General features: G+C 51.4%; 1 protein-coding gene across 7 annotated transcripts in view; it reads right to left on the reverse strand.

Moving 5' to 3' along the window:
* Nucleotides 1-14481, reverse strand: part of ARMC9 (armadillo repeat containing 9) — a 1454284-nt gene that overhangs the window by 784532 nt on the left and 655271 nt on the right. For all 7 annotated transcript variants that reach the window (XM_069617565.1, XM_069617561.1, XM_069617566.1 and 4 more), the window contains one exon: nucleotides 13326-13418. In XM_069617565.1, the coding sequence (XP_069473666.1) occupies nucleotides 13326-13418 (93 nt within the window). The remainder of the gene's footprint in view (nucleotides 1-13325; nucleotides 13419-14481) is intronic.

Consider the following 14481-nt stretch of genomic DNA (forward strand, 5'->3'; position numbering starts at 1 on the left):
CAACCCCCGGCCGCTGCTGCCTCCATTCAACCAACCCCCGACTGCTGCTGCCTCCATTCAACCAACCCCCGACTGCTGCTGCCTCCATTCAAGCAACGCACGACTGCTGCTGCCTCCATTCAACCAACCCACGACCGCTGCTGCCTCCATTCAACCAACCCCCAACCGCTGCTGCCTCCATTAATTCAACCATTTAACCAACCCCTGACCTCTGCTGCCTTCTTTCAACCAACCCCCAACCGCCGCTGCCTCCATTAATTCAACCATTTAACCAACCCCTGACCTCTGCTGCCTTCTTTCAACCAACCCCCAACCGCCGCTGCCTCCATTCATTCAACCACCCCCTAACCGCTGCTGCCTCCATTCAACCAACCCCCGGCCGCCGCTGCCTCCATTCAACCAACCCTCGGCCGCCGCTGCCTCCATTAATTCAACCATTCAACCAACCCCCCGACCGCTGCTGCCTTCATTCAACCAACCCCCAACCACCGCTGCCTCCATTCTTTCAACCAACCCCCAACCGCCGCTGCCTCCATTCTTTCAACCAACCCCCAACCGCCGCTGCCTCCATTCAACCAGCCCCCAACTGCTGCTGCCTCCATTAAATTCAACCATTTAACCAACCCCTGACCTCTGCTGCCTTCTTTCAACCAACCCCCAACCGCCACTGCCACTGCCTCCATTCATTCAACCAACCAACCAACCAACCAACCAACCCCCGGCCGCTGCTGCCTCCATTCAACCAACCCCCGACCGCTGCTGCCTCCATTCAACCAACCCCCGACCGCTGCTGCCTCCATTCAACCAACCCCCGACCGCTGCTGCCTCCATTCAACCAACCCCTGACTGCCGTTGCCTCCATTCAACCAGCCCCCGACCTCTGCTGCCTCCATTAATTCAACCATTTAACCAACCCCTGACCTCTGCTGCCTTCTTTCAACCAACCCCCAACCGCCGCTGCCTCCATTCATTCAACCAACCAACCAACCAACCAACCAACCCCTAACCGCCGCTGCCTCCATTCAACCAACCCCCGGCCGCCGCTGCCTCCATTCAACCAACCCCCGGCCGCCGCTGCCTCCATTCAACCAACCCCCGGCCGCCGCTGCCTCCATTCAACCAACCCCCGGCCGCCGCTGCCTCCATTAATTCAACCATTCAATCAACCCCCCGACCGCTGCTGCCTTCATTCAACCAACCACCGCTGCCTCCATTCTTTCAACCAACCCCCAACCGCCGCTGCCGCCATTCTTTCAACCAACCCCCAACCGCCGCTGCCGCCATTCTTTCAACCAACCCCCAACCGCCGCTGCCGCCATTCTTTCAACCAACCCCCAACCGCCGCTGCCGCCATTCAACCAACCCCCAACCGCTGCTGCCTCCATTCAACCAACCCCCGACCGCTGGTGCCTCCATTCAACCAAGCCCCCGACCGCCGGTGCCTCCATTCAACCAACCCCCTCGACCGCCGGTGCCTCCCTTCATTCAACCATTCAAGCAACCAACCAAAACCCCGACCGCTGATGCCTCCATTCAACTAACCCCCGACCGCTGCTGCCTCCATTCATTCAACTATTCAACCAACCAACCCCCCCCGACTGTCGCTACCTCCATTCAACCAACCCCCCTGCCACCATTCAAGCAACCAACCCCCATCCACTGCTGCCTCCATTCAACCAACCCCCAGCCGCTGCTGCCTCCATTAAACCAACCCCAACCGCTGCTGCCTCCATTCAACCAACCACTGACCACCACTGCCTCCATTCAACCAAACAACCCTGACCGCTCCTGCCTCCATTCAACCAACCAACCCTGACCACTGCTGCCTCCATTCAACCAACGCCCGACCGCCGCTACCTCCATTCAACCAACCAACCAAACCCCGGCCGCTGCTGCCTCCATTCAAGCAACCAACCCCCAGCCGCTGCTGCCTCCTTTCAAGCAACCAAGCAACCAACCCCCAGCCGCTGCTGCCTCCTTTCAAGCAACCAACCAACCAACCCCCAGCCGCTGCTGCCTCCTTGCAACCAACCAACCAACCAACCAACCAACCAACCAACCAACCCCCGGCTGCTGCTGCCTCCATTCAAGCAACCAACCCCTGGCCGCTGCTGCCTCCATTCAAGCAACCAACCCCCGGCCGCTGCTGCCTCCATTCAAGCAGCCAACCCCCGGCCGCTGCTGCCTCCATTCAAGCAACCAACCCCCGGCCGCTGCTGCCTCCATTCAAGCAACCAACCCCCGGCCGCTGCTGCCTCCATTCATTCAACCAACCCCCGACTGCTGCTGCCTCCATTCAACCAACCCCCGACTGCTGCTGCCTCCATTCAACCAACCCCCGACCGCTGCTGCCTCCATTCAACCAACCCCCGACCGCTGCTGCCTCCATTCAACCAACCCCCGACCGCTGCTGCCTCCATTCAACCAACCCCCGACCGCTGCTGCCTCCATTCAACCAACCCCCGACCGCTGCTGCCTCCATTCAAGCAACCAACCCCCGACCGCTGCTGCCTCCATTCAACCAACCCCCGACCGCTGCTGCCTCCATACAAGCAACCAACCCCCGACCGCTGCTGCCTCCATTCAAGCAACCAACCCCCGACCGCTGCTGCCTCCATTCAAGCAACCAACCCCCGACCGCTGCTGCCTCCATTCAAGCTACCAACCCCCGGCCACTGCTGCCTCCATTCAAGCAACCAATCCCTGGCCGCTGCTGCCTCCATTCAAGCAACCAATCCCCGGCCGCTGCTGCCTCCATTCAAGCAACCAACCCCCGGCCGCTGCTGCCTCCATTCATTCAACCAACCAACCCCCGACTGCTGCTGACCGCCGCTGACTCCATTCAACCAGCCCCCAACCTCTGCTGCCTCCATTAATTCAACCATTTAACCAACCCCTGACCTCTGCTGCCTTCTTTCAACCAACCCCCAACTGCCGCTGCCTCCATTCATTCAACCAACCAACCCCTAACCGCCGCTGCCTCCATTCAACCAACCCCCGGCCGCCGCTGCCTCCATTCAACCAACCCTCGGCCGCTGCTGCCTCCATTAATTCAACCATTCAATCAACCCCCCCAACCGCTGCTGCCTTCATTCAACCAACCCCCAACCGCCGCTGCCTCCATTCTTTCAACCAACCCCCAACCGCCGCTGCCTCCATTCTTTCAACCAACCCCCAACCGCCGCTGCCTCCATTCTTTCAACCAACCCCCAACCGCCGCTGCCTCCATTCTTTCAACCAACCCCCAACCGCCGCTGCCTCCATTCTTTCAACCAACCCCCAACCGCCGCTGCCTCCATTCTTTCAACCAACCCCCAACCGCCGCTGCCTCCATTCTTTCAACCAACCCCCAACCGCCGCTGCCTCCATTCAACCAACCCCCAACCGCCGCTGCTTTCATTCAACCAACCCCCAACCGCTGCTGCCTCCATTCAACCAACCCCCAACCGCTGCTGCCTCCATTCAACCAACCCCCGACCTCTGCTGCCTCCATTCAACCAACCCCCCGACCGCTGCTGCCTCCATTCAACCAAGCCCCCGACCGCTGCTGCGTCCATTCAACCAAGCCCCCGACCGCCGCTGCCTCCATTCCACCAACCCCCGACCGCTGGTGCCTCTATTCAATCAACCCCCGGCCGCCGGTGCCTCCATTCAACCAACCCCCTCGACCGCCGATGCCTCCCTTCATTCAACCATTCAAGCAACCAACCAAAACCCCGACCGCTGATGCCTCCATTCAACTAACCCCCGACCGCTGCTGCCTCCATTCATTCAACTATTCAACCAACCAACCCCCCGACTGTCGCTACCTCCATTCAACCAACCCCCCGACCGTCGCTGCCTCCATTCAATCATCCCCCAGACCGTTGCTTCCTCCATTCAACGAACCAACCAACCCCCAACCGCCGCTGCCACGATTCAACCAACCCCCGACATCCATCCATCCATCTATCTATCTATCTATCTATCTATCCAACTGTCACAACTCGCTCCCTTCGCTCCCGTTCCCACCACTTGGGGGCATGATTTGGGGTTTATTCCCTACTGGACCTTTCCTCCGAACCTTATGCTACAGTGCTGTGATGAATTGGGAGCGCTAAATCCCTATTTTCCAAACTACTTACCTTCCGGATCCATTCCAGGTTTTTGGCAGCCAGCATGCTTCTTTAACCAAATGACTATGCTTCCCAGAATGCCTGGCCCACTGCTCCACCTCCACCCTTGCAGGACAAGGTTGGGTGGAGGATAGGTAACAGCTGTGGCTGCAGGTGCAGCAATCAGCACACCTGAGGCGTGTGCTCGTTAAGCAGCTTTAAAAGCCTCAGTCTTACTTCAGTACAGCGCTGGTCATCGTTTGCAGTGTTCCTGTTGTGACTAGTCCCTTGTTCCTTGTTCCTTGCCTTTCTACCTAGTTCCTAGTTCCTGTTTTCTTGTTCCTCCACCCTGAATTTCAGATTCATGCGCTAATTGATTTTTGCTCCCTTGATTCCCTTTTTGTCTTCCTCTGTTTGCAGGCAGCATTTCTCAGTGCTGTCCCCTTTTAGATGCAGCCCAGTTTGCCTGTGTTCTATATTTCTTTGACTCGGTCCTTTGCTGCTGTAAACCCGTATGCCTTAGCCTTCCTCTTAGATTAGCATCCTGTCTTTCCCTTGGAGGGGTAGGGGGAAGTTTGCATTGGTTATTTCGTTTTTTCCCTGCTCCTGATCCTTATTTTCCATTGGGATCCATTCCATGTTTTCCATTGCACAACTGCATTTATTTCCCATTTTATATTTAGGTGTGGTGTGCGGTTGTAGCTAGCTCCTGTGTGAATGCTTATGTTTTCCTCACTAATTTGTAAACACTATTCCAACTTAGGTATTTAGTTTTCCTCCCATTGCTGTTATAGCCTTTCTGGGTCCCAGTTTCATCAACAGGATTCGTGGGCTAGCTGACATTCAAGAGGTTTATCTCGTCCTCGTTAGTACTGTTCTTTAGTTCCCTTATTTAATACCATCAAGAGTGTTAGTTCACAGATCCTGTCATTGCTTGCCCTCCACGTGGGTTTAGCGCTGTCAGTACCTGTAACAGCAATTGGGGGTAAGGCGCTTGCCGACTTTCCTCGCGGTCAGGTGCTTACCCCACATCCCTTTTCATATATTGGTTTTGTTGTCACACTCTATTTGCACTCCTGGGTTCTAGCATACATGAGTCGTTGTTCCTGTGTGCACGTAGTTTAATTCGAAGCTATTCACTGTGTAATTTAGTGCACATTTCCCTTGCCATATTCGCTGCCTTTGTACTCGCCTGACTAATCCTGACAGAATGACCAGCCCAAAATTCCCATTGAATATGGCAAGTTTAAGAAAGAAAGGCAGCAAGGCCTCTAACATGTTTGTACAGAAAGCTTCCCCTACATTTACCTGTGACAATCAAATCACTAGTCCTGACTTAAATGAACTCCTTGTCACGAATGGGCATTTACGTGCAAAGTATTTTTCCCATAGGATGGCGCATCCTACATTGCCTGATCCTAGTTCTATCTTTTGTTTTGATCCCGATTCTATGTCAGCGCAAGCCTTAGCCGCAGAAAAAAACACACTGTTAGACTTATTATACAAGAGTACCTCTGTTGTTGAACCCCATGATTCCAGTTGTGCTTCACCTCAGATAGAACAGTTTCATGGTACAAACATAAAGAATGGAGGGGTTCCTTGCATAACTTCTGTTTTCTACCCTCAGTCTAAAGCATACTCCTTTGCACAAGTACAAACTGTAGTCCCTAATGCCAAGAGGTCTAATGTCAATAGTTTGCTTAAGGGAAACACAGACCAAGTTGGTAAGAGAAACTATTAATCACAGAACCTGCAAGCAGTAGAGGACAATGTACAATCGGTGCACATCCAGATTGCTAGTGCAGGATCCAGCCCTGATGCCACTATGCCTCCCCCTGTGCCTACTGATAGTGATGTACAGTTAATGCAGGGCATGCTAAGAGCTAAGCTTGAGGAGTTAAGACAAGAATTCATTTCTTTACAAGAGGAGAATAAAACATTGCACTCTTTACTGAATACACCTCAGACTTTATCTGTTGATGTTGATGAAGTGAACACTGTTCAGCCCGAGTGCAGAGACTTTGGTAAACCATGATATTTGTCAATATGTTAGATCTATTGGGAGTGAAAGTCTTTCTTCTAGCACAGCGCTTAATCTGGGCACAGTTTCTAACAATTGTTCTGCTGTTTGTCAGGGATTGCAGTTAGCTGAAGATTTACAAGCCACTCCTTTACCTAAAATTTCCTGTGTAGCAGTTTGTCATAATTCTGAGCTAGCACACATACAAGCTTCTGATTTCCAAACACAATCCACAATGGTGGCATACACAGATTCAGTCACTACAGTAGGCTTAGGCCCTGCTCTTGATACAGCTGCTGAGACTGAAGTAGATGTTAAAGCTGATGTGGAAAACGATGTTACCTCTGGGTTCACTCTTCCTTCTGCCAATTCTGATCAATACGAACAGTCAGAGACAGTACAGATTTCATGTTCTGATGGACTCATTCCACAGTATACAGAACCAAAAAACCGGCAGGCGATTCCTGAACTGTTGATTGTTAATCTGCCTCTTTCAGAAGCTAAAACAGAGGAATGGACAATTGACGAAATCCTGATTAACAGAGACTTTACTATGGTGATTCCACTGGTTGATTTTGACTTCTACAAAGAAAGAGACTCTGTGTCACCCACTAAAGAAAGGGACTGCAAGGGTACAGCTCAGTCTTTGGTTACTGGTGCCAAGGAGTCTACTGCCCTAAAGGTGCCCTCCATTCTTAAGCCACCAATGTGTCTGTCAACTTCTGAGACTGCTGTCTGTCCTACAACCATTGACTCTTCTATGATCCAATCCACAGCCCTGCAGTCATCTTTGGCACACGTGTCTTCAACCAATGAACCGCTGCCATGACTGCCATTTACTCAAGAGCCAGTCCCAAAGACCTGACATGTTTGTATCCAGCAACCGAGATTGCTTCAGCTTGCATGCCTTCAGCCTCAAGGTTTCCCCTGGCCTGCCTGTCTTCAGCTACAGTGACTCATCCTGCAGATCATCCTTTAACTTTAGAGCCTCCGGTAGTCCATCAAAAGTGCATGTCTTCAGTCCCGGAGTATACTGAGTATTTGCCTTCAGTTCATGAGACGCCTGTATCCTGCTTAGCCTCGCTGCCAATATCAGAGGTATACCTGTCTACACCATCAGATCCTGCTGTATTTTCTTCTGCTCCAGCGATTCCTCCTGAATCCCAACCATTTACTGTGGATGAACGTCTAGCTTGCCTTTCTTTTGCTTCAAGAGGAGCACCAGAATGCCTGCCTTTTCCACAAGACGATTCTCCCAACTGCTTCACTTTAGCATCAGAGCCTCCTAAAAATGCAGCATCAGAGTTTGAGACTTTTGCCAGCTCCCGCTTCAGAGTCATCAAGCTGGACCAAGTGGTGAGTCAGAACCACTCACCTGGGTGTGCACAGGGGGTGGTGCAGACTGGCGTATTACCTACAGGACTTGTGCAACAGAATTCCACCAAGAAGCACCAGTTGGGTGCTAGTAGCCAAAGGAAGGGAATGACTGCTGCAGTTCAAAATGTGTCTGTTATTGCTCCTTCTGCGAGTGTGCCTGAAATACCAAGTACTGCGTCTATCACTCCTATCAGTATGCCAAACGTCTCTGCTGTTGTATCCCACGTGCAACAAGGTGGTTACACGACTGTCACCAGGAGTACCAGCCTTGTACAACCCATTGGACTTTCAGGTCTCCAAGGCGTAGAACATGTACAGTCAAACCTTAGTCACTTTCAACCACAAGCCTTTTCCCAGATGGATGACAGAAGAAAATCTGAACCTCTACCTCAGCCGCCACCTTCTCTAATGGCTGAACATAAACCTTTCCTGAAGCCAGCAATTTCCTCACCTCCCGCATGTCCACTCTCGGCAGAAAGGCTAACAGGGCTTCTACCATTGTCTAAGGCATGTTGCACCAGCCTGCCTCCCTCCTCAAAGACTTATAAAGGTCCACTCCCAGTGACTGAGCTTCCTGGACCTTCCAACTCTGCTTCAGGTCCTGCAAGTCCTTCATGCCTTTCTTCGAACCATGAGTCTCTTCCTCACCAGAAGCCACCGTTTCCATCAGTACCACCTCCAAAGACAAAGCACTCCTATCATGGAAGTCCATCTGCCTTTGCCCACAGGCCACCATTTCCATCAGTGCCACCTCCAAAGAAAAAGCACTCCCATCATGGAAAGAAGATGTCTCGTGCGGGTGGCGGGCACCCGAAGACGGCCGTAGGAGGGGGTATACTGTCACGACTCGCTCCCTTCGCTCCCATTCCCACCACTTGGGGGCATGATTTGGGGTTTATTCCCTACTGGACCTTTCCTCCGAACCTTATGCTACAGTGCTGTGATGAATTGGGAGCGCTAAATCCCTATTTTCCAAACTACTTCCCTTCCGGATCCATTCCAGGTTTTTGGCAGCCAGCATGCTTCTTTAACCAAATGACTATGCTTCCCAGAATGCCTGGCCCACTGCTCCACCTCCACCCTTGCAGGACAAGGTTGGGTGGAGGATAGGTAACAGCTGTGGCTGCAGGTGCAGCAATCAGCACACCTGAGGCGTGTGCTCGTTAAGCAGCTTTAAAAGCCTCAGTCTTACTTCAGTCCAGCGCTGGTCATCGTTTGCAGTGTTCCTGTTGTGACAAGTCCCTTGTTCCTTGTTCCTTGTTCCTTGCCTTTGTACCTAGTTCCTAGTTCCTGTTTTCTTGTTCCTCCACCCTGAATTTCGGATTCATGCGCTAATTGATTTCTGCTCCCTTGATTCCCTTTTTGTCTTCCTCTGTTTGCAGGCAGCATTTCTCAGTGCTTTCCCCTTTTAGATGCAGCCCAGTTTGCCTGTGTTCTATATTTCTTTGACTCTGTCCTTTGCTGCTGTAAACCCGTATGCCTTAGCCTTCCTCTTAGATTAGCATCCTGTCTTTCCCTTGAAGGGGTAGGGGGAAGTTTTCATTGGTTATTTCGTTTTTTTCCCTGCTCCTGATCCTTATTTTCCATTGGGATCCATTCCATGTTTTCCATTGCACAACTGCATTTATTTCCCATTTTATATTTAGGTGTGGTGTGCGGTTGTAGCTAGCTCCTGTGTGAATGCTTATGTTTTCCTCACTAATTTGTAAACACTATTCCAACTTAGGTATTTAGTTTTCCTCCCATTGCTGTTTGTAACGCTCACCTGATTCTCGCAGAGGCGCCGGTCTTGACTGGGCGACTACCGCATCTCCAAAGGTGATGTGTAGCACCCGGTTGGCTCTTGGGCTGGACCTCTGTGCACTGTATGCCTGACGTGTAGAGTAAGATGTCTTAGGTAAGTGAATGCCGAGCTCTCCATCTGCCTCGGGGCAGGGTGCTGTAACCAGTTTCTTCACTGGATAGGTAGCGCAGTCCTCTTGACTTCAGAGGACTGCTGTCCGTCGTTTACTGCACGAACGGTAAGTTTTGAGTCATTCAAATGTCTTTAAAGTCTTTAGTAATGATGTCTCTTGTTTTGCAGGGTTCCGACGATGGCGGATGACGGGCTGAAGTGAGTTGAAGATGGAGCCCGTGTGATGAATAGAAGCGCCTGGAAGCACGTAAGTAAGCGCTTGTTGCCTGCTTCACGATGCGCTCTAACTGTCTTTTTATTTTGCAGGTACGAGTTCGGAGCGGCTGCAGGGTGCCGGAATACCCACTGGATTAGATGTGGAAAGGAGTAATGGCACGTGAGTATTAAAGTTCCCCAATGTCTTTAAACACACCTTGTTTTGTCTTTCAGATGCGGGATGCAGCGCCGAAGGCCTCCGGAGCGTGCGAAGAGTTGGTAAGCTTTTGCCTTTCAGATGCCGGAATGCTAACCTGTTCTTTCTTGTCTTTATAGGTGTTGCTGAAGACTGGATTCAGGATGGTAAGCCTTTGCCTTTCAGATGCTGGAATGCTAACCTGTTCTTTCTTGTCTTTATAGGTGTTGCTGAAGACTGGATTCAGGATGGTAAGCCTTTTTCCTTAGGCCCATGACCGGATGCAGAAGACACGATGAGCGTTCTGCTGCAGAGGTTGCAGAATAACGCAAAGCTAGATTCATCCACCGGGTGTGGTTTAAATAGCCTCTCCTTCCACAGCCACGCCTAGGTAAGAAAAGAGTTCCTGCTTTCCAGAAGAGTTCCAGTGTTCTGAATCTAGGGAGTGGCTCAAGCCCCACCCAACAAGAAAAGTAGTTCCAAACAGAAGGGGATCAGAGGCTCAACTGGCAGGCAAGTAAGCAGCATGGTCTGCTGCAGGTAAGTCCACCCAAGCATTATGAGCCCAGCGCTTCCAGCGCTGGGACTGGGCATATTTATGAGCCTGGTGCCACTGGCGCCAGGACTGGGTCCAAAAGGTCCCAATTGGGACTGGTTGGCACTCGGAACCTGGGTTATGGATCTGCTTCCAAGGGAGTTGGGAAAACCCTGACCTTTTGGAAGCAGAGATCATGACACTGTTATAGCCTTTCTGGGTCCCAGTTTCATCAACAGGATTCGTGGGCTAGCTGACATTCAAGAGGTTTATCTCGTCCTCGTGAGTACTGTTCTTTAGTTCCCTTATTTAATACCATCAAGAGTGTTAGTTCACAGATCCTGTCATTGCTTGCCCTCCACGTGGGTTTAGCGATGTCAGTACCTGTAACAGCAATTGGGGGTAAGGCGCTTGCCGACTTTCCTCGCGGTCAGGTGCTTACCCCACATCCCTTTTCATATATTGGTTTTGTTGTCACACTCTATTTGCACTCCTGGGTTCTAGCATACATGAGTCGTTGTTCCTGTGTGCACGTAGTTTAATTCGAAGCTATTCACTGTGTAATTTAGTGCACATTTCCCTTGCCATATTCGCTGCCTTTGTACTCGCCTGACTAATCCTGACACCAACCAACCCCCGACATACATCCATCCAACCACTGCCACCCTTCCAACTACCAACCACTGTTGCCACCCAACCAACCCCTGCCGCCACCCAACCAACCCCCAACTGCCGCTGCCATCCAACCAACCGCCGCCACCATTCAACCAACCCCAACCACCATCCATCCATCCATCCAACCAACCCCTGCCTGCTGCCGAAATCCATCAATCCATCCAACCAACCCACCGACCCAACCCAGCCACCCACCCCCCGGCACCATCCAACCAACCAAACCCCAACCGCTGCCGCCATCCATCCAACCCCCAACCGCTGCCGCCATCCATCCAACCCCCAACCACTGCCGCCATCCATCCAACCCCCAACCGCCACCGCCATCCATCTATCCATCCATCCATCCCCCCAACAGCCACCTCCATCCAGCCATCCAACCCCTATCGCCATCCATCCATCCATCCAACCCCCAACCGCTGCTGCCATCCATCCATCCATCCAACCAACCAACCCCCAACCGCCGGTGCCATCCATCCATCCATCCATCCATCCATCCATCCATCCATCCATCCATCCATCCCCCAACCGCCGCTGCCATCCATCCATCCATCCATCCATCCAACCCCCAACCGCCGCCGCCATCCATCCATCCATCCATCCAACCCCCCCAACCGCTGCCATCCAACTAACCCCCAACCACTGCCATCCAACCCCCAACCACCACTGCCATCCATCCAACCCCAACCCCCGCCGCCATCCAACCAACCAACCCCCAACGCATCCAGCCATCCAACCAACCCCCAATGCCATCCAACCAACCCCCAACCACTGCCGCCACCATCCAACCAACCCCCGACCGCTGCCACCAACCAAGCCCCCGACCGCCACCCAACCAACCAACCCCCAACCACCAACCAACCATCGCCTCATCCAAACCCCAACCACTGCTGCCTCCTTCTAACCCCCCCGACCACCACCACCTCCATTCACCCCCCCTGACAGCCACATCCATCCATTCATCCATTCATCCATCCAACCAACCCACATCCAACCCCCCCCACCACCACGCCTCCATCCAAACCCCCAACCGCTGCCGCCTCCTTTTAACTTTCCCAACCACCACCACCACCTCCATCCAACCCCCCGACTGCCGCCGCCTCCATCCAACCCCCCCCGACTGATTCTGCCTCCATCCAACCCCCCGACCACCGCCGCCTCCATCCAACCCCCCTGACCGCTGCCTCCATCCAACCATCTAATGCCCGACAACCGCCACCTCCATCCATTCAATCAACCCCCGACAACCTCTACCTCCATCCAACCAACCCCGCCGTCGTCGTAAACCAACCTTTGCTGCAAAACAACTCCCGACCACGGTGCCTACAACCTTCTTTAAAACTGGTCTGGGTGGAAAGGTCTGCACACGTTTAGCATTATGATTGCTTCTAGATGAATTCATGTGTAGTTTACGTCCAAGCTCAAGATTTGCATGCAGGCTGGACCGTGACTTTAAAAAGTGCATATGCCATTTTGGATTGCTTATTGGTGCAGATTTGTGCACGATTGCTGCCTCCGTGGACCATAGCAGTAATGCTGCATCCTGTGCATAGGTGCCCGAGAGCTTAAGGACAACCTGGGTGTCATCAGCGTAGTTAGCATACTGAATACCCAGGTCGTCCAGAAGCATCAAGAAAGGCAGGATGTAGATGTTGAAAAGAGTCGGTGAGATACAAGATCCCTGCGGCACCCCACAAGAGATGGCATCGGGAATGGATCCTGCATCATCAACAGCAACCCTTGCATTACTGGGCCCCAGGAATGCTGCAACCCACTGAAGCTCCTGAACAGCCTGCCACATCCCACAACCTGGTGACCAAAAGTGAGTGATCCACCAGGTCAATGGCTGCTGAGAAGTCCAGCAGCATTAAGAGGGTGTGGTGACCTTTATCCACAATGGAAGATGGATTAGATTTTAAATCAAGGACAGTCTCTGTTCCATGTCTAGCTCTAAAGCCATACTGCTCAGGGGGTGCAGCCCCCTTGGTCACCCCACTAGAGGTCCACAGAATAAGGTAGGGATATTAGTCATGAACCAAATATAAATAAAAAGAAAGTTGCAACTCACCTTGAAGTTCCATGACCTTATAAAGGCACTCAGCCCAAGTCTCACTCAATGCCTTATACCATACAGTTGAGGATGCTTGATCTCATTTTACAAGTGGGATGTGCTTTCACAACACACGTGCAGTAAGGAGATAAACTGCAGGCTTTTATTGCGGGTTTCCCATGTATTATACAACCCTTAATGCTCATTGATACTGAACAGTGCTGAGATCATCCAAATGTATGTGTTAATCTGCATGCTTTGTTCCACTTACCCCCTTACTGCGGTGACAGTCCAGCAGGTCATTACTGATGTAAGCTTGCAGAACAGTGTCTCTCTGCTCCCCTGGCTGTGTTCTTGTGAAGCGCTGAAAGTTTACAACAATTTTAATCGTCATTTAAAAAAAAGTATACATTTGTACAATTGTACGCCAATATTTGTTGCTATCTGCTTCCATTGAGACCACACAGGGGACGTGGAGACCGCTTCCCCTTTATGACCAGCCAATGATGGCATTGGGCTCAAATAGGGTTTAATTATGTGCCATAACATGTCTCTCAGGCCTCAACTTTGAACTAGTCTCATTTTCAATATAAAATGTGTTGTTTCATTCACATTTTACCCTCCCGTACAGTTTTATTTCCCTTTTTAATTCTTCAAGTGCACTGAAATGTCTGTTTATATTAAAATATTTTCTATTAGGCAGAAGGGGAAGACCAACAAACAATGCAAGAAATCATTGCGTGGCTTTCACCACTGCATGAGGTTCCTCAAGAAATACTTCAAGATATAGATACCACTATGTCTTTCGGATGGAGGGGCCACTTAGAAACAGCTGTAAACATGCAACACATGGACAGAAGCAAATACCTGAAAAGGACATTGCTTACATCCAAGTCACACAAAACAATCTATGATCTGCTACCAGGCCATCCGGTAGGATTGTTTATGTTCCGGCAGGAAGACAAGGGACATTCACATTGCGACACTCAAACATTTCTTTCAAATGGTTCATTCAGCCAGACAAATTGGCAGGGAATTTGATTGTGCATATAAACTCAGACAGGCTGCTTCAACACAGACAGTGGGTCACTACAGAAAAAACACCCTTGGTGGTTGGTCGCTTATCACCCGCAAAAAAACAGAACAGAATTGTTATGAACATACAAACAATATTCGGCAGGAATGATGAGCGGAAAGACATTTTGAAGGAAATCCCTTTAACTGCAAACAAGCAACCAAGAAATCTAGCACTGTCCTTTACCAGAAGCGCAGTTCCACAAGATCCAGGACAAATAAGAGCTACAACGTACCCAGTGTAGGGGTGCAGAAGGACTCTGACACAAAGGCGGCATATTTGAGGCTATAGACTTATTAGTCAAATAAACTAAGAGAAAACCTATCTTTCCCTGTTCCCAATAGGGGTTTCC

Source organism: Ambystoma mexicanum, chromosome 10 (genome assembly GCF_040938575.1).
Source record: "Ambystoma mexicanum isolate Mex_15411 chromosome 10, UKY_AmexF1_1, whole genome shotgun sequence".
Lineage (NCBI taxonomy): Eukaryota > Metazoa > Chordata > Amphibia > Caudata > Ambystomatidae > Ambystoma > Ambystoma mexicanum.